Source organism: Peromyscus leucopus, chromosome 1, assembly GCF_004664715.2.
Source record: "Peromyscus leucopus breed LL Stock chromosome 1, UCI_PerLeu_2.1, whole genome shotgun sequence".
NCBI lineage: Eukaryota > Metazoa > Chordata > Mammalia > Rodentia > Cricetidae > Peromyscus > Peromyscus leucopus.
In genome coordinates, this window is record NC_051063.1 from 162,469,093 (window position 1) to 162,486,614 (window position 17,522).

Sequence of the window (17,522 nt, forward strand, 5' to 3'; positions counted from 1 at the left end):
CACACAGACATACATTCAGGCAATGAACATAAAATAAAATAAAATTTTTTGTTTGTTTGTTTTTGTTTTTCGAGACAGGATTTCTCTGTGTAGTTTTGGTGCCTGTCCTGGATCTCGCTCTGTAGACCAGGCTGGCCTCGAACTCACAGAGATCCATCCTCCTGCCTCTGTCGGGATTAATGGCATGCGCCAAGGCAGGATCTTCTGTAACACAAGCGGGCCGTATAACTAGCCGAATAACAGAGTGATCCTGAACCTGAGATTCTCCTGCCCCGGTCTCCCACTCTCGCCTAACCCCCTGTCTTCACACGGGAATTTGAAGCGCTGTTCGTTTGCCTGCTTCTCCTGCAATAGGGAAGCGACTGCCAGCCGAGAAAACTCAACAAAAACTCTGGAGAAATTCTGGGCCAGGGCCCTTGCTTCAAGCGACCACCAGGGGGTGCCATCAGAGAGACCTCGGGCTCTGTCCTCCCACCGAACCTCCGGCGCTTTCCCGGACGCTGCCAACTGGGACCCCTGACCCAGTCACGCACAATGCAGGGGTGCGCATAGTCGCGCGGCACTAGGAGATAGCAGGATTTAAGCTAGATATGTTTCTTTCTTTTGTTTCCCCTTCCTTTCTGCCTTCCCTCCTCCTCCTCCTCCTCCTCCCACTCTTCCTCCTCCCACTCTTTCTCCCCCTCTCTGTCCATCCCCCCAACCCCTTTGCCAATGAAGCTCAGGATAGTCTTGAACCCATAATCCTCCTTGCCTGTATCTCCCCACTACTGGGATTACAATTACAGGTGTGCACTTACTCTGTCTGTCTTGAATTTAGATCCCTTCTGTTCTTCAGCCTAAAGAAGTGTGTGTGCGTGTGCGTGTGCGTGTGCGTGTGCGTGTGCGCGTGTGCGTGTGCGTGTGTGCGTGTGCGTGTGTGTGCGTGCGTGCGTGTGTGTGTGTGTGTGTGTGTGTGCCGCCAAGCCCATTGCATATGTCCCCTTCCTTCTTCTAGTACATTCCTTCCTCCCTCTTCATATAGATACACCTGTCTCAAACCCCCAGCTATGTCCAGCGCCATCCTCTTTGCTGCTGCTGCTGCTGCTGCTGCTGCTGCAGCCCAAACCAATGCCTGTCCTCTCCGGTCCCTGCCACTGCCCTGCCTTGGGCCTGCTCCGTGCTCCTCTGCTCTGGGGGTCTCTCTCTGGTCCTCCCTCTGGGCTCCTGGCCTCAGAAAGCTGCAGAAGGCAGTATTCTGATCTGTATTTCCAGGAGGATCTGTCACGGATCTGACCCCTGCTCCCAGGAAAGCCCATGTCACCCCTAGGGAAAGGGCGGCACATCGGGCAGTTAGCTTGCCCCCTACCCCCACCCCTGCATCACGGCAGCCTGGGAACCAGAGGCCTTGGGTACATATGTTCCCTTGCCCCAGTGGCCGGTCATGAGCACAAGCCTGAATTTCAGGTCTGTAAATCACTCAGTGTCAGGGAGTTCATACAATCTGTCTTCCCATCATGGTCAGCCTGCTCAGCCCTGTCCCCCCTCCTGGAGACTGGCTCAAGGAGGGGTTTGGGCTTATATAGGGAGCTGCCGTGGGTGGGGCTGGCCAGAGAGGTTTCTGCACTGAAGGTGAGGAGGGTTCCGGGAATTGACAGGGCATGGGAACTGAGAGCAACAAGTGCCCAGTAAGAGCCCAGCTTCCTTATTCCGTAGGAGGCTCGCTGCCAGGCTCTGGGACTCGGGGCATGTGGGTCTCGGCCTGGGCTCCTCAGCAAGTGAGCATCCCCTGATGGCCGGAGTGTGGCGTGGAGAAGAGGGTCTGCTGGGTCTCCCTCCCTCCCAACTGTGGTCCTGTCTCATTCCTGCTCCTTTTCCCCAGCAGGAAGATGGCTTCTGCAGCAACAGAGGAAGAGAAGGGGTCTCCTGTGGTGGTGGGGCTGCTGGTGGTAGGCAACATCATTATTCTGGTGAGGCCCCAGTTCTGGGGAGCATGGGAGCGTGGGGGGGTGACAACCCCAAACCTGAGGTGGGGATGAGGACCCAAGTCTATCTGCTGTAGTTTCTAGTCCCTGCAGCCTGGAGGGAACCCAGCTTCCTGACCTTGCAGACAGAGAGAGGGTGGGAGGAACCTGTTCTCAGTCCTCCTTGTCAGTACCTGAGCCCTGGCGGCTCTTGTAGACTCATCCACAATTTGCGAGAAATGCTTGATAGACAGGAATGGTGGTACACACCTGTAATCCCAGCGTTTGGAAGGACGAGGCCAGAGAGCTGCCGGGAGTTTGAGGCCAACCTAGATCAGAGTGTGAAACTATGTTCCGAGAGGGGAGGGAGGGAGGGAGGGAGGGAGGGAGGGAGGGCTCAAGCAGCTGGGTGTGATTCTAGCACTTGAAGTGCATAGAGAGAGAGTTCATGGCCAGCTTCAGCTACATAGAGATGTGAAGACCTGCCTGGGCTGCAGGAGACCAAATCTTTAAAAACTAACCGTTCTGGCTGGGTGGGTGGCCCACACTTTTAATCCCAGCACTGAGGAGGCAGAGGTGGGGGGTGGCTGTAAATTCAAGGCCAGCCTGGCCTCTGTAGGGAGTTCCAGGATAGGCAGGGCTACACAGCAAGACTCAGTCACAACAAAACAAAACTGTAACACCTAGGAAGAACAAGGCTGTCCCTCCCCTTTCTCCCTTCCCCACCTTGGGTGCTTGTTAGAGGCAGCTAGTTCCAGGTGCTCGCACTGAGTGTGGAACCACAAACAAAATTTACATTAAACAAAAAAAAAATCATGCAGCGTTTGAAACAACTCAGTGGCTAAGCCTGAGGACCTGAGTCCAATTCCTGGGACCCATGTAGTGGAAGGAGGAAACTGACTCCCACAAGGTGCTCTCTGTCTTTTTTTTTTTTTTTTTTTTCCCAGAGCTGAGGACCGAATCCAGGGCCTTGCGCTTGCTAGGCAAGCGCTCTACCACTGAGCTAAATCCCCAACTCCTTGACCTCCACACTCAAGGAATTGCACTCTTTCTTATGCACACCCACACACAATAAATAATATTTTTAAACATATGGTAGCTATTATCACAAAGTGACTGCTTTCAGTTTTTTGAGACAGGGTCTCACTATGTAGCCCTGGCTGGCCTGGACCTTGCTAAGTAGACTGGGCTAGCCCCTAACTCCTGGAGATCTACCTGCCTCTGCCTCCTGAGTGCTGGGATAAAGACATGTACCACATCCAGAGATAATTGTCCCTTTTATTTTTTAGGGTATTTCTATGTAGACCAGGCTGGCCTTGAACTCACAGATCTACGTACGTCTGGGGTTAGCGGTATGCACCACCATGTCTAGCCAAGATATTTTATTTTTTTATTTGTTATTTGAGAGTTTCATACAGTGTGTTTTGGTCATATTCAGCACCCCTTTACCCAACTTTCTCAATTTACTCCCTACTCACCCCAAGATTTTTATTTTAAAGTATGTGTACCTAACCATTGTGGTATCCCATGTCATTAATCCCAGCACTGGAGAGGCTGAGGCAGGCAGATCTCTGTGAGTTCAAGGCCAACCTGGTCTACGTAATGAGTTCCATGCTAGTCAGGGCTACCTAGAGAGAGAGACCTCATCTCAAAATAAGTAAATAAATGTGAATATATGTGTGTGTGGGTGCAGGTGAGTGCAGGTGTCCTTAGGGGCCAGAGGGGCATTGGATTCCCCGGAGCTGGAGTTCCAGCTGGTTGAGAGCCACCTGATGTGGCTTCTGGGGACCAGACTCAGTCCTCAGGAAGAGCAATAAGCACTCCTAACTACAGGCCGCCTCTTCAGCCCTTGATGTTGGCTCAGTGAAAATCATGTGATGCTTTTGCATTGCTTCGGGCCGGCAGGCCTGTCGCCCTGTGCTAGCTTTCTCATCCTAGCAAGAGGCACAACAGGGATGCCTGAGCCTACAGTGAGTTCCTGGACTAAGGGTTTTAGATTGGAGTCTGTCTAAGTGGTTAAGGAAAGCTACTGGGGTCCCCCCCCCATTGCCTTCTCCCAGAGTCCTGGAAGAGACTTTACCAGCGGTGGATTAATCGGAGGGATTCTCTAACAAATCTACGCACACGAAATTCTTTAGTTCATACGCTTTGTTCTTCAGAGTCAGCTCTCTCTCCACACAGCTTCTTCTCTGCCCTCACACTTGGCTCCTCACTTGTCTGAGTCTCTCTGCATCTTCCTGCTGTTCCCTCTAAGACTGTCTTGACTCCTTCGTCTTAGTTCTGCACCATCTTGGTCTTTCTCATCTCCTTCTTCCCCACCTAGTTCTTCCCCACCTGGCTCTTCCTCACCTTCCATCTCATCCTTCTAGTCCTCTCTTCTAGTCCTTCAACCTAGTTCTGTCAAGTCTCTGAGGTCTACAGTTATATACCCATGCAACACCAATGCTCTGGCCGAGGCAAGGTCACCAGGCTTGAATTCCCGCAGAGTCAGGGCAATAAGATCCACACAAAGAGCAGTAATTGCCAGCCATCATCTGCAACCCAAAAGGGAAGTGGCTAATGGGAAATGAATCACCTGAGGCTAAATTCAGTTCATATCTAAGCAAAGGGGTTTATGTGCTCAAACTGTATTCATAGAAGTGGTTCCTTGAACCTGTAGAACCTGTAAGTCACTAGGCCATGGGTGAAAATAAAACTGCCTTCTTTTTTCCTTTGGTCCCCTTAACTGTCCAAGCAATCTCAGCTCCTGCCGTTTTCTGGCAGGGCGGGGGAGTGCACTGGGTGGCTGGGCAGCCTGAGTCATAGCCTGATGTGCCTGTAAGTAGAAACCCTTTAGTTCTGAGTTAGTTGTTAAAGGAAGATCTAAAACTAGAGATAAGACTTCGGAAAGAGGAAAGTTAAGCTTAATTAGCACATCTGCCAGACCTTCTCAGACAAGTAGTCTGGATGCTTAAGTCTGTTCTTCGAGAATCTGGGAGGTGTCTCAGATAAGATACTTTCCTCCATCCGAGGATGGTCCTGGCCGGATGCTGCTAATGGCAATAATTACAGAGGGGCCTGAAATTAGGGATCTTGACTGTGTCTGGTGTAGCACAGCTGGAGAAAGGTACACAAACACTTTCACTGTAGAGGGGAAATTGTGCCCAATGGATGATGGAAAAGCTGCAATCGCACACGAGAAATTCATAGCAGGAAACGGCTAATAATCAGAAGCCAATATCACTAAAACTCCTTGAGTCTTGGCCTCAACCTCTGGAAGAGTTCTTAATTCTTCCAGGTATAGCTTTGTCATAATCAGCTGAATCCCTACTTCATATATTTTTTGTGGCCTGCAGCAAGTGGTATATTATTTGCATGGTCCTGAGAAGTCGGTACCACAGCCAGTAACAATACTGATTATCACACACTCAGTGCACAGTAATCCATTACAAGTATTAGCTTTTGCCAGGTGGTGGTGGCTCACACCTTAATCCCAGCACTTGGGAGGCAGAGGCAGGTGAATCTCTGTGACTTTGAGGCCAGCCTGATCTACAGAGAGAGTTCCAGGACAGCCAGGGCTGTTACATAGAGAAACCCTGTCTCAAAAAACAAAACAAAACATTGTTAGCTTTTATCACCATCACAAATATCACAGATAGCCCTGTGTGATCGACACACCTCTAGTATTGAGGCAGCTCCAATAGGAGGGTAGGCCACCCTGGGCTACATCCTGAGAGCTTGTCTCAAAAAACCAAAACGACAAACAAAAGCCCACCCACAGAAGTTGCCTTCCTTCTCCTTTTTCTCTTTCCTCCTCTTCTTTTTTTTTGTTTTTCGACACTGGGTTTCTCCGTATATCAGAACTCACATGCCCACCAGCCTCTACTCTGCCCCCCAGGTGCTGGGATTAAAGGCCTGTGCCACCCACCATGCCTAGCTTTATAGATAACAGAGTTTTTAACTCTTTGTCCCCATGGTAAGGCAACCTTGTAGTTACCAGATCTTTGTTTCTTTTTTGTTATTTTTTTTTAAAGATTTATTTATTATACATACAGTGTTCTGTCTGCATGTATGCCTGCAGGCCAGAAGAGGGCACCAGACCTCATTACAGATGGTTGTGAGCCACCTTGTGGTTTCTGGGAATTGAACTCAGGACTTCTCTGGAAGAGCAGGCAGTGCTCTTAACCCCTGAGCTGTCTCTCCAGCCCCCCCCCCCTTTTTTGTTATTTTTGAGAGAAGGTCTCTCATGTAGTCTAGCCTGGCCTCAAACTCCCTATGCAGCTAAGGATAGACTTGAACTTTGGATCCTCCTGCCTCTACTGAGCTTATAGGTATGGACCAGCAGGCCCAGATTCTATAAGGCTGGCAACTGAATACAGGGCTTTTCTGCATGCCAGAGAAGCCCTTTGCCAGCTGAGAGACATGCCCTAGTCTTTCTGGTATTTCTTTCAGCAAACACAGCAGACAGAAACAGATAAGTCTATTTTCTTGTTCCAGTGTGGCTCACCGCTATATGTCCTTCAGTAGCTCCCATGGCCTCTAGGCTGCTCCATATAAGACCACAGAATGCCAGGCTCCAGGCATCTGGACAGTCACACATGCTCTGCCATGGGGCCTCCACTCCCCTTGTCATGGTGCTGCAGAGAAAAAGCCCGTGAGATGGCTCTGGCCTTGCCTGGGACAGTGCACCTGTCAGATGAACTGATCGATGGAGGGGTTGACGCAGGTGTTGTATAGCTGTGCCCACCTGTCCAATCCTGTCCTAGGGACACACCAGGAAGCACGGCAGGCCAATAGGGCAGCTTCCTATGTCCACCCTGCTTGCCAAGCCTGGCATGTGGCATCTCCTTTTGTCTTTGAAGCCACTGGCACCTGGGATGTGGGGGCTGAGGTTCTAGCTGGACCTATTTCTTCCTTCTTGGCTTCTTCCTACCCCATCCCTGCTCATAAAGATGTGGCTGGCCCTTTCCAAGCCCACTTTACCCCAAGGGCACGGGCAGGTTCTGGACCAGGAAAGAAGTGCTTTTGGAGACTCACACCCCAACTGCTGGCCCCAGGCATACTTCGCTAACCTTTCCTGTCCAGTTGTCAGGCCTGGCCCTGTTTGCCGAGACAGTGTGGGTGACAGCTGACCAGTACCGTGTGTACCCACTGATGGGCGTCTCAGGCAAGGATGATGTCTTCGCTGGCGCCTGGATTGCCATCTTCTGCGGCTTCTCTTTCTTCGTGGTGGCCAGCTTTGGTGTAGGAGCCGCACTCTGCCGCCGTCGGTCCATGATCCTCGCGGTGAGATCCCAGGCTGGGGATGGTGGAAGTGGTCATCACAGTCACGGGCGACAGCAGGGGCCATGAGGGTGACTCCTGGATGGCACCTCACTTAGGACCTCACAACACCATCTCATTCACCATGCCCTGGCCCCATAACTTAGTTTCTACCATCACCCTCATTGAAGAATTCCCAATAATATAATGAGAATTGAAACCCAACTATTTGGTCTCCAAGGTCTGTGGTCCTGAGTTGCAATAACAGTGAATTATAATAACACAGCTATCAGTTAACAAGCATGCAATATATAACCCGAGCTCAACACTTTACACAGATTAGTTCAAATATGTCACGTGGCCTGTGATGAAATGTCATCACCTCTACACTATTTGACAAAAAATTGGAACAGATTCAGGGAGAGGAAGTCACCCATACAGGACCACACAGCCCAGTTACACCAGAACAAACCAGCTCTTGATGCAATTCTAGCTCCTGTTTAAGAGTTATTCTATTTTATTTTATTTATTTATATTTTTTTTAATGTATGAGTGCTCTGCATGTACACCTGCACGCCAGAAGAGGGCACTAGATCTCATTACAGAGAGTTGTGAGCCACCATGTGGTTGTGGGAATTGAACTCAGTATCAGCCAGTGCTCTTAACCTGTGAGCCATCTCTCCAGCCCCAAGATTTCTTGTGTTTTATTAGTGTATGAGTGTGCATATGTGTGGCACACTTGCTCAGCTGTCCAAGGAAACCAGAAGAGGGAGTTGGATCCCCTGATGCTGGAGTTGCAGGTGGCGGTGGGATGCTGATGGGGGTGCTGGGAACTGAACTCAGGACCTCTGCAAGGGCAGCGCATGGTCTCACTAAGCCATCTCTCCAGCCTCTGCTTTCATATTTTTAAGACAAAGTCTCCTATGCAGCCCTGGCTGCCCTCCAACTCACAATCCTCCTGCCTCAGCCTCTCAATGCTTGGATTAGAGATGTGTTCCGCCTTTTTGTTTTGTTTTAAGATGGGGTCTCACTCTGCTTTGGTTGACCTTGAATTTACTGTGTAAACCAAGCCTGCTTTGAAATGAACCGCCACCCCCAGGGGGGCCACACTTTTAATCCCTGCCACATCCCCTGCCCCTGCCCTTATAGCAAGCAGTTTAGGCCATGGGCTCTCTCGGTCTTCCCAGAAGCCATATGATATTGTGCTTTTAAGCTCATTTACCAGAGAGAGAAAAGGAAGCTCCAGGGGGGAGCCGCTGCCTCTCCCTGGGGTTGGGCAGCAGATGTCCTGTGCAAACAGCTCCGTGCTTCCTCTGCTGCGGAGGGTCCTTTAGCCTCCCAGGAACTTTATGTAGTCAATAAGTGTTTACTGGACAAGAAGCACAGCAAAAACACCCTTGGTCTGGGGAAACAAGGGAGCCTGGGTAGGGTGAGGAAAACCCACATCCAGCAGCAGCAGCAGAGAAAAGCAGGGGAGGGGCAGTGAGCTCAGTGTGCACTCAAGAGCAGCATGAGCAAAGGCCCTGTGGTCAGAGCGGGCGCCATCTATCCAGCAGTCAGAAAACAGTACAGGTAGGGGCTGGGAGGGGAGCGGCTGAGGAGAGTTTGCCTTTATTATGTATAAGATGGGGCTATTGATGGAAGGACTTCCTCACACTCCCTCCTCCTCCTATCCCCCCATCCCCTCTTCTGACATACTGTGTGGACCAAGCTCCTCACAGATGCCTGCCGCTTCTGCCTAGGTGCTGAGACTGCAGGTGTACACTGCCACACCCAGCCCCTCTCTCATGTTCCCGGCCCTCCTCCCCACCCTCCGATCACATATTTAGCTTTCTGACATAACAGTTTAATCAAAGCCTGGAAGTCAACCTAGCTACTGTTTTTGTTTGTTGATTCTTTTGAGACAAGGTCTCTCTATGGAGTCCTGGCTGTCCTGGAGCTTGCTGTGTTGACCAGACCAGCCTCAAACTCACAAAAATCCTCCTGCCTCTGCCTCCCAAGTTCGGGGATTAAAGGCATGCACCATCATGCCTGACCTCTAACTTTTTAAAAATATGTCTGACTTGTCTTTCTCCTCATTTTTTTTTTCCTCATTGTGTAGCTGTGACTGTCCTAGAACTCACTCTGTAGACCAGTTTGTCCTTGAACTCAGAGATCCTTCTGCGTCTGCCTCCCGGTGCTGGGATTAGAAGTGTGCACCACCACACCCGGCTCATGTTTTTAAATGTGTATATGTCTGTGGGTATGTGCACGTGAGTGCAGGTGCATGTGAAGGCCGCAAGAGGGCAGCAGGTGCCCCAGAACTAAAGGTACTTGTGGTGTGAGTCCTGGTGTGGGTGCAGGGGCTTTACTCAGGGCCTCCTTGTGTGCTGCTCTCTCAGCTCCTGAGCCACTTCTCAGCCCCTCCCCAAAGGATTTTGAACCATAATCTAGATGTCCAGGTATTTTTCTGTAAATATCTGAGTATATTTTGTATGTGACATATAAAGACACCGTGCCTTTCTGAGGAAGGAACCCAGGCTTTGGGTGTACTAGACAAGCGACCAGCCCATCACTGATGGATTCTAGGCAAGTACTGTACTGCTGAGTTATATTGACCTTTTAATGTCTTTTGCCCTCTAGGCCATGGCACACTGCAAAACATTCTCCTGCCGGGCGGTGGTGGTGCACGCCTTTAATCCCAGCACTTGGGAGGCAGAGCCAGGCGGATCTCTGTGAGTTCGAGGCCAGCCTGGGCTACCAAGTGAGCTCTAGGAAAGGCGCAAAGCTACACAGAGAAACCCTGTCTCGAAAAACCAAAAAAAAAAAAAAAAAATCTCCTTAATCCTTTCTATCTCCAGTGCCCGCCCTGTGTGAGCAGAAATGCTGACACCTTGAGAACAGCTTCTTTGCTTTTGATTTTTATTTTCCTTTTTGGTTTTTGGAGACAGGCTTTCTCTGTGTATCCCTGGCTGTCCTAGAACTCACTCAGTAAACCAGGCTGGCCTCAAACTCAGAGATAGCCACCTGCTTCTGCCTTCCTAGCACTGGGATTAAAGGCGTGCGCCATCACTGACCAGCTTGGTCTCAAGTTTTCAATCTTCCACCTCACACACTACTTTTTCAAAATTAGTCCCTCTGTGTTTTTGTTTGTTTGTTTTTTATTGTGTGTGTGTGTGTGTGTGTGTGTGTGTGTGTGTACACTGCTGGAGAGGGAACCCAGAGTCTTATACATGCTAGGTAGCACTCTCCCCTGAACAAAAGTTCTGTTTGGGGCTGTGTATTATGGCACACCCTTAATTCCATCTCTCGGGGCAGGAGGGGGTGGGGCATATTTCTATGGATTTGAAACCAGCTCTGTATGTAGTGATTTCCAGGCTAACAAGGGAAGTCTGCACAAGGAGAACCTGTCACCTCTGTTTTGGCCCTTTGGCCCGAGGCTCTTAGGCATGGCCTCCAGCTGGCCTCTGCCATGGGCTGCCTCCGTTCTCTCCACAGTACCTGTTGCTGATGCTCATCGTCTACATCTTTGAGTGTGCCTCTTGCATCACATCCTACACCCACCGTGACTATGTGAGCCAAGTGGAGGCCGGGGGCGGGGCGGGGGGGGGGCATCCCTAGAGTTGGGAGGGTAGAGGGGAGTGGATCTCCATCCCTATCCAGCTGGCTCCTGCTCTTCCCTGTCCTCCCTCCTCAGATGGTGTCCAACCCGTCCCTGATCACCAAGCAAATGTTGACCTTCTACAGTGCAGACAGCGACCAGGGCCAGGAGCTCACCCGCCTCTGGGACCAGGTCATGATTGAGGTGGGTCGGGCTCTGTGGTCACCCCCCAGTGATGGCAGAGTGAATGTGTGAGGACATCCACTTGGGGGCCCAGGCGGGGCAGGGGGCCTTTGGTCACTATGGTTTTGTAGACAGCAGACTGTCTAGGACCACCAGGTCGGTGGGTGGCAGGGCCCGCGCTGAGACACTGACAGTGGATGATGATAGTGACCTTTAGTGTGGGAGCCAGGCTGACCTTGAGCGTGTGTGTGTGTGTGTGTGTGTGTGTGTGTGTGTGTGTGTGTGTTTTGCTGGGGACCAAACCCAGGACTTACTAATTCAAGCCAAGGGCTCTACCACTTAGCTATTTGTTACTCTACTTCCCAGCCCTCTGTTTTTTTTTTTTGACTTTTTGACTTTTTGACTTTTTGAGTGAGATAGGGTTGCTACCCTTTAATTCACTATGTAGCCCAGGCAGGCCTTGAATTTGTGATCCTTTCTCAGTCTCCTGAGTAGCTAGAATTACAGCCCTGTTCCACCATGATGAGCTCCTTTATTATATTTTTAAAGAATATGTATGTTACGGGTTGGGGAGATGGCTCAGTGGTTAGGTGCCTCATCTACAAGTGAGAAGGTCAGAATCAGATTGCCCGAAACCCAGATAAAGCGGGCTGAGGGTGTAATTCCAGTCTCAGGTGGAGGCAGGGCACACCGCAGAGAAGCTGGCTAGTTAGACTAGCCATATTGGTAAGCTCTGGGTCTGATTGAGATACACTGCCTCAGTAAAGGAGATGGAAGAGTCATCCAAGGATGCTTCTTTCCATCAACTTCAGGCCTCCACATACATGTGCACACATGTGCAAACCACACACGTGCAAAAACATGCAAACCACAGAGACACACACTAAAAATAGAAAAAAGGGATTTTTATTTTTCAATTTTATGTGTGAGTGTTTCTCATGCTGTCTGTGTATGCAGTGCTCTCAATGGCCAGAAGAGGGCATCAGATCCCCTGGAGCTGGAGTCACAGGTAGTTGTGAGCCACTTAATGTGGATGATGGAAACTGAACCCATTTCCTCTGCAAGAGCAGTCTGTGCTCTTAACCTCTGAGTCATTTCTCCAACCCTGCTTACCACTCATTTTTAAGACAGAGGTCAAGTCCAGAATGGTGCCAATAGGTTTTCTGTCCTCCGATAATAAGTTTCTCTGCTGATGCAGTAAGCCAGAGCAAGCCGAATTGAAAAAGTGTAACAACAGGCATCTGAGGGCAAAGCAACTGAGGCCGTTTCTCTGGTCCAGAGATTGAGGCCAGAGAATTCGAGTGCCCCAGCTAAGGCGGGATGTTTTATAGATTGTAGGTGAAGGGTGATGACATGTCCACCACGAGCTGGATTTGTGGCCAAGTATGGTCAAAAGCGGAGCGCTTAGGTGGGTAGCATCAGGGGAGCAATAGTCATCAAGAATGCCGAACTAGGCCTTTTGGCACCTTTCCTTTGTTCAGAGACTCTCTGAGAGAGAGACAGGGAGGTTCCTGGAACCTGCAGGGGCGAGCTGGAGGCTCTAACTAAACAGGTGGCACACGCGTTGATCCCAGTGGGTAGATCTTGTGAGTTGATCTATAGAGTGGGTTCCAGGGCTGCCAGGAACCCTGTCTCAAAAAACCAACCAACCAGCCGGGCGATGGTGGTGCACACCTTTAATCCCAGCACTCGGGAGGCAGAGCCACGTGGATCTCTGTGAGTTCGAGGCCAGCCTGGGCTACCAAGTGAGCTCCAGGAAAGGCGCAAAGCTATACAGAGAAACCCTGTCTCGAAAAAACCAACCAAAAAAAAAAAAAAAAAAAAACCAACCAAACAAACAAAAATTTCTGAAGTCCAGGCTGGTGTCGAACTCTTTATACACCCAAAGATGACTTTGAGATCCTCATGCCTTCTGCTTCTGCTTCCCAGTTCTGGGATTCCAGGTCTGAGACACAATACACCGATAGCTAGCTCAGAAGCTGGACTCTTTTTTTTTTTTTTTTTTTTTTTTTTTGGTTTTTCGAGACAGGGTTTCTCTGTGTAGCTTTGCGCCTTTCGTGGAGCTCACTTGGTAGCCCAGGCTGGCCTCGAACTCACAGAGATCCGCCTGCCTCTGCCTCCCAAGTGCTGGGATTAAAGGCATGCGCCACCAACGCCCGGCGGAAGCTGGACTCTTAATGCATCCAACATAATATTGCAGAAGAAAAAGAAGGAGGAGAAAGGGAAGCAGAGGAGGAGGAGGAGGAGGAGGAGGAGGAAGCAGCTGTTGAATCCTAGCTCAGGCCAAGTCACGCAGTGGCCCAGAAACTGCACCATGTTGAGGGGTGCCCACCCAAGGGCTTCTGGTTAAATACCCATTTGAACTGGGCATTGTGGTAAACCCCTAGAATTCCAGCACTTGGGGAGGTGGAGGCAGGCTGCCACCAGTTTAGGTTACATAGTGAGACCGTGTCCCCAAAACAACAACAAACCACTCGGTGGGCTGAGAAAAGCCACAAATCTGCTTTTGTAAAATCTGATTTAATTTTTTTATGTGCATATGTGTGTCTGTGTGTATGTCTAGACATGTGTGTGTGGGTGCTCACAGAGGTCAGAAGAGGACATGGAATCCTCTGGAACTAGAATTACAGGGGGTTGTGAGCCACCCAACATGGATGCTGGGAATTGGACTTGGATCCTCTTGAAAAGCATCAGGGGTTTTAAATGCTGGGCTATCTCCCTGCACTGTCCCTCCACCACCACCCAGCCCCATTTAGTGTTTGGGGTCATTTTGACAGCACCAAAGAATTATCAACCAAAAGAGTTATCAACCAAAGAATTTTAAAAGAAAATGAATGTAGGCTTGGGCCAAACCTGTCAGCCTTTGCGCGCGCGCGCGCGCGCGCGCACACACACACACACACACAGAGTCCAGGACTCTAACGAGTGGGGTCCAGCTGTGTCAAATGTCCATCTGCCTCTCTTTAACTTGTGACCTCAGCCCCAGCCTAAACCTGGCTCTTCCTACAGCAAGAATGCTGTGGCACATCTGGCCCCATGGACTGGGTGAATTACACATCAGCCTTCCGGGCAGCCACTCCAGAAGTGGAATTCCCCTGGCCCCCTCTGTGCTGCCGCCGGACAGGGAACTTCATCCCCATCAATGGAGAAGGCTGCCGAGTGGGCCACGTGGACTACTTGTTTACCAAGGTGTGTCCCTTTGCCCTCTGCGGCCGTCTATTCATCTGCTCTGATTCCCCCTTCCCCCCTTCTGTCTGTCTGTCCATCTGTCTTCCAGCCTCTCCTCGCTGGCCTTCTCTTCCTTTCCCTTCTCCCTGGCCCTCCCAGCTCTTTGTATGAGTCAGCAGGATGCACAAATACTCTGATTCAGACCTGATGTCTGCAGCTGGCTGGCTGGGATTGAGAGCAGCAACAGGAATGGCATCAGTTGCTGGAGCCAGGCCTTGTACGCATGCCTGCCATCCTGCCACTCAGGGAACCTCTGTTGTCTCTCTCTCCAGGGCTGCTTCGAGCACATCGGCCATGCCATTGACAGCTACACTTGGGGCATATCGTGGTTCGGCTTCGCCATCTTGATGTGGACAGTGAGAAAGGAGACACCTGTGGGCTGTGGAGGAGGGACCTGCGGGTGTCCAGGGGTGTGGGTGTGGGCTGGGGGGAGACAAGCGGGTTTGGACTGGATTGCCCAATCCCATCATTTGCCCCCCTAGCTCCCTGTGATGCTGATAGCCATGTATTTCTACACCACTCTCTGAAGATGAGGGGGAGGCCATGTGTTCACCTCTGCCTGAAGATCCTGCCTCTCAGCCGCACCCGGACCTCCTCAAGCTCCTCCCACCCCAACCTCATGTACCTCAGTCACAACTTGCCCCTGCCCACTCCCTCCATCTTTCTTTCTTGCAATACCAAGTCCTGTTGTAGGTGTGGGAGCTGCCCTGGACCCCAGCTGTGCCCCAGGCCCTGGACCCCAGCTGTGCCCCAGGCCCTGGACCCTAGCTGTGCTCCAGGCCCTGCTTTTGTGGGCCTGGACCCCTGTGGCCCTGCTTTTGTGGACCTGGACCCCTGTGGCCCTGCTTTTGTGGGCCTGGACCCCTGTGGCCCATCTTTTGTGGGCCTGGACCCCTGTGGCCCATCTTTTGTGGGCCTGGACCCCTGTGGCCCATCTTTTGTGGGCCTGGACCCCTATGGCCCTGCTTTTGTGGGCCTGGACCCCTGTGGCCCTGTGTCACTTGGCAGATCTGGTTCATCTTCCTAGGGACAACAAAATGTCCTGTCCTCGGAGGCCCTTCCAACTGTTCCTGACAACCCATCATGCACCTCTCTTGTGGCTTCCGAAATTCTTGCAGGTGTAGCCGTTGTTGCTCAGTAGCTTGTATAAGCTCTAGTAGACCTAGATTGCTGAAAGAGGAGGGACACATTCTGCTGTGGTCATTGTGGGGTCTCCGTCATCACCCAGCGTATGTCTAATAAACACTGGCTGGCTGAATGAGTAGATGACTCTGTTTTCTGTGTTATTGGAGATGGGAGTTTTACTCTGAAGCCCAGACAGTCTTTGGATTTATATGTATCCTAGGCTAGCCTGGAGGCCAAGATGATCCCCTCTGGAGAAGATTACAGGTGTCATTCACAGTCACCTCCCCTTCCTGTCTCCACCTTGAGAATGCTGTTATTCCAGGCATGCAACACCCCACCCAGCCTGGGTTTGTTTTCTTTTGGAGACAAGGGTGAGTGAATAAGACTTCAGAAGGAAGTGGCGATATCCACCTGGCATTGGTGAAGCATCACATGGGATTTATTGGTTCATGCCATTGATTCAGAATGGCCAGCTGCAGGCATGTCTGGATACAGGAGTTGAGTCTAGGTTTCCAGAAACCAGCTTCACTCTTAGACAAGCTTCCTCCGAGAACGTCAGACTTAGTGCTTTGAAATTCTCTCTCTCTCTTTCTTGCATGCGTGCTCATGCATATACACACACACTCAGTCCAGATGAGGTCATCTGTCTTTTTTTTTTTTTTTTTTTTTTGGTTTTTCGAGACAGGTTTCTCTGTGTAGCTTTGCGCCTTTCCTGGAACTCACTCTGCAGACCAGGCTGGCCTCTAACTCACAAAGATCCACCTGCCTCTGCCTCCCTAGTGCTGGGATTAAAGGCATTGGCCACCGCCACCTGGCAGAGGTCACCTGTCTTTCTCTGTGCTTCACTTTATTCCCTTAAGACATGGTCTCTCACTGAACCTTGAGCCCAACATTTTTTTCAGGCTAGATTTTCTGGCTCGCGAGCCTCATCAATCCTCCCATCTCTGACCTACCCAGCGCTGGAGCTACTAAAGTGTGAGCTCTGAACTCAGCTCCTCTTTGCCTACTGAGTCATGGTACCACTAGCATCATACTCTGATGCCCCTGCCTCCACCTCTTGAGTACTGGGATTACAGATCTGCATCACTGTGGCTAGCTTCAAATCAGAATTTTCAAAACACCATAGAGATGTGATACATTCCAGATTTTAATACAGTAGAAGAGACCCAGCTAGCTGACTGGCTGAACCGGCTTTTCTGTAGTCCCAAGCATGAAACTTGTCTCCATCTCTAGGCACATGTTTGACTAACCTGTAACCACATCAAGGAAATGGGGCATTCCGTGCTACTCGGCTTTTCAAGCAGGTGTCCTCCTGAGCAAGTTCGCCGTGACTTAGCGTGTGACTGGGATTCTCTAGGAGAGGCAGCCCTGGATTCTCACCAGTCCCACCCAACTGTCTGAGCCTCACTGTGTCAGCTACAAAATGGCGACTATAATAGTTACCGTCTTGTAGCACAGGACACCATTGGTTTTGTGGTTGTTTTGTTTTTCTATTTATTTTAATTTATTTATTGTTTAGTTTTTGGTTTTTTGAGACAGGGTTTCTCTGTGTAGCTTTGCGCCTGTCCTGGATCTCACTCTGTAGACCAGGCTGGCCTCGAACTCACAGAGACCCCCCTGTCTCTGCCTCCCGAGTGCTGGGATTAAAGGCGTGCGCCACCACTGCCCGGCTACTGCGGCTTGTAGATGTTGGGTGTCCCCTCTATTGCTCTGCACAGTACTTTTGAGAGAGGTCTTCTCTCGCAGAAGCTCAGGCTCACCTGTTCGCTGGGCTCTATGCTCCTGTCTTCACCCGCCACAGCGCCCTGCAGCTACACCCAGCTTTTGCATGAGTGCGGAGGATCTGCACTCAGTTCCCTGTACCCACTGGGCCATCCCTCCAGTCCCGAACACTTAGGTTTTAAAACGCTAAAAAGTATGCCCCTGCTGGTGTACTGTGCAGTGTGCATGGGAGGAGGAATTATTCTGCTAAGCATTGCTCCAAGCAGTTCAGACAGGCCAGGCCTTGCTAGGTATGGAGCTTTGAAGTGAATCTGGCCTCTGGGGTTCGGGGTCAGGCAGGCAGACCCCCATTTCTGTCCTGGGGTGCCACCACCCTTTCTGGCTGCTTCTGCTTCATACCTGCTGAGTGGCTCAGCTGGACAGACAGCAGTGTGGCATGACCGAGACAGCCCCGGCTGGAAGGACAGGTTTCTCCCTCCTGGCTTCTTGCCCAGAGACCAGTG

The 17,522-nt window shown here is 50.8% G+C and overlaps 1 protein-coding gene across 2 annotated transcripts; it reads left to right on the forward strand.

Moving 5' to 3' along the window:
• Positions 1 to 1,571: 1,571 nt before the first annotated feature.
• Upk1a (uroplakin 1A) lies at positions 1,572 to 15,436 on the forward strand. 2 transcript variants are annotated; one of them, XM_037202337.1, is made up of 8 exons: positions 1,572 to 1,608; positions 1,859 to 1,946; positions 7,005 to 7,205; positions 10,659 to 10,733; positions 10,858 to 10,965; positions 13,954 to 14,133; positions 14,445 to 14,528; positions 14,655 to 15,436. In XM_037202337.1, exons 2-8 carry the CDS (start codon positions 1,866 to 1,868, stop codon positions 14,697 to 14,699), a joined length of 774 nt encoding a protein of 257 aa, XP_037058232.1. In that variant the 5' UTR covers positions 1,572 to 1,608; positions 1,859 to 1,865; the 3' UTR covers positions 14,700 to 15,436. The 2 variants fall into 2 exon arrangements, with proteins under 2 accessions (XP_037058232.1, XP_028711113.1); XM_028855280.2 differs by lacking the exon at positions 1,572 to 1,608 and adding an exon at positions 1,702 to 1,754.
• Positions 15,437 to 17,522: the final 2,086 nt, after the last annotated feature.

Bases quoted from the DNA above. Each gene is read 5' to 3' on its own strand.
- Upk1a (XM_037202337.1), top strand. From the start codon at position 1,866: ATGGCTTCTGCAGCAACAGAGGAAGAGAAGGGGTCTCCTGTGGTGGTG. The intron at 1,947-7,004 runs GTGAGGCCCCAG...TTTCCTGTCCAG, and splicing joins TAGGCAACATCATTATTCTG to TTGTCAGGCCTGGCCCTGTT. The intron at 10,734-10,857 runs GTGAGCCAAGTG...CTCCCTCCTCAG, and splicing joins CCTACACCCACCGTGACTAT to ATGGTGTCCAACCCGTCCCT.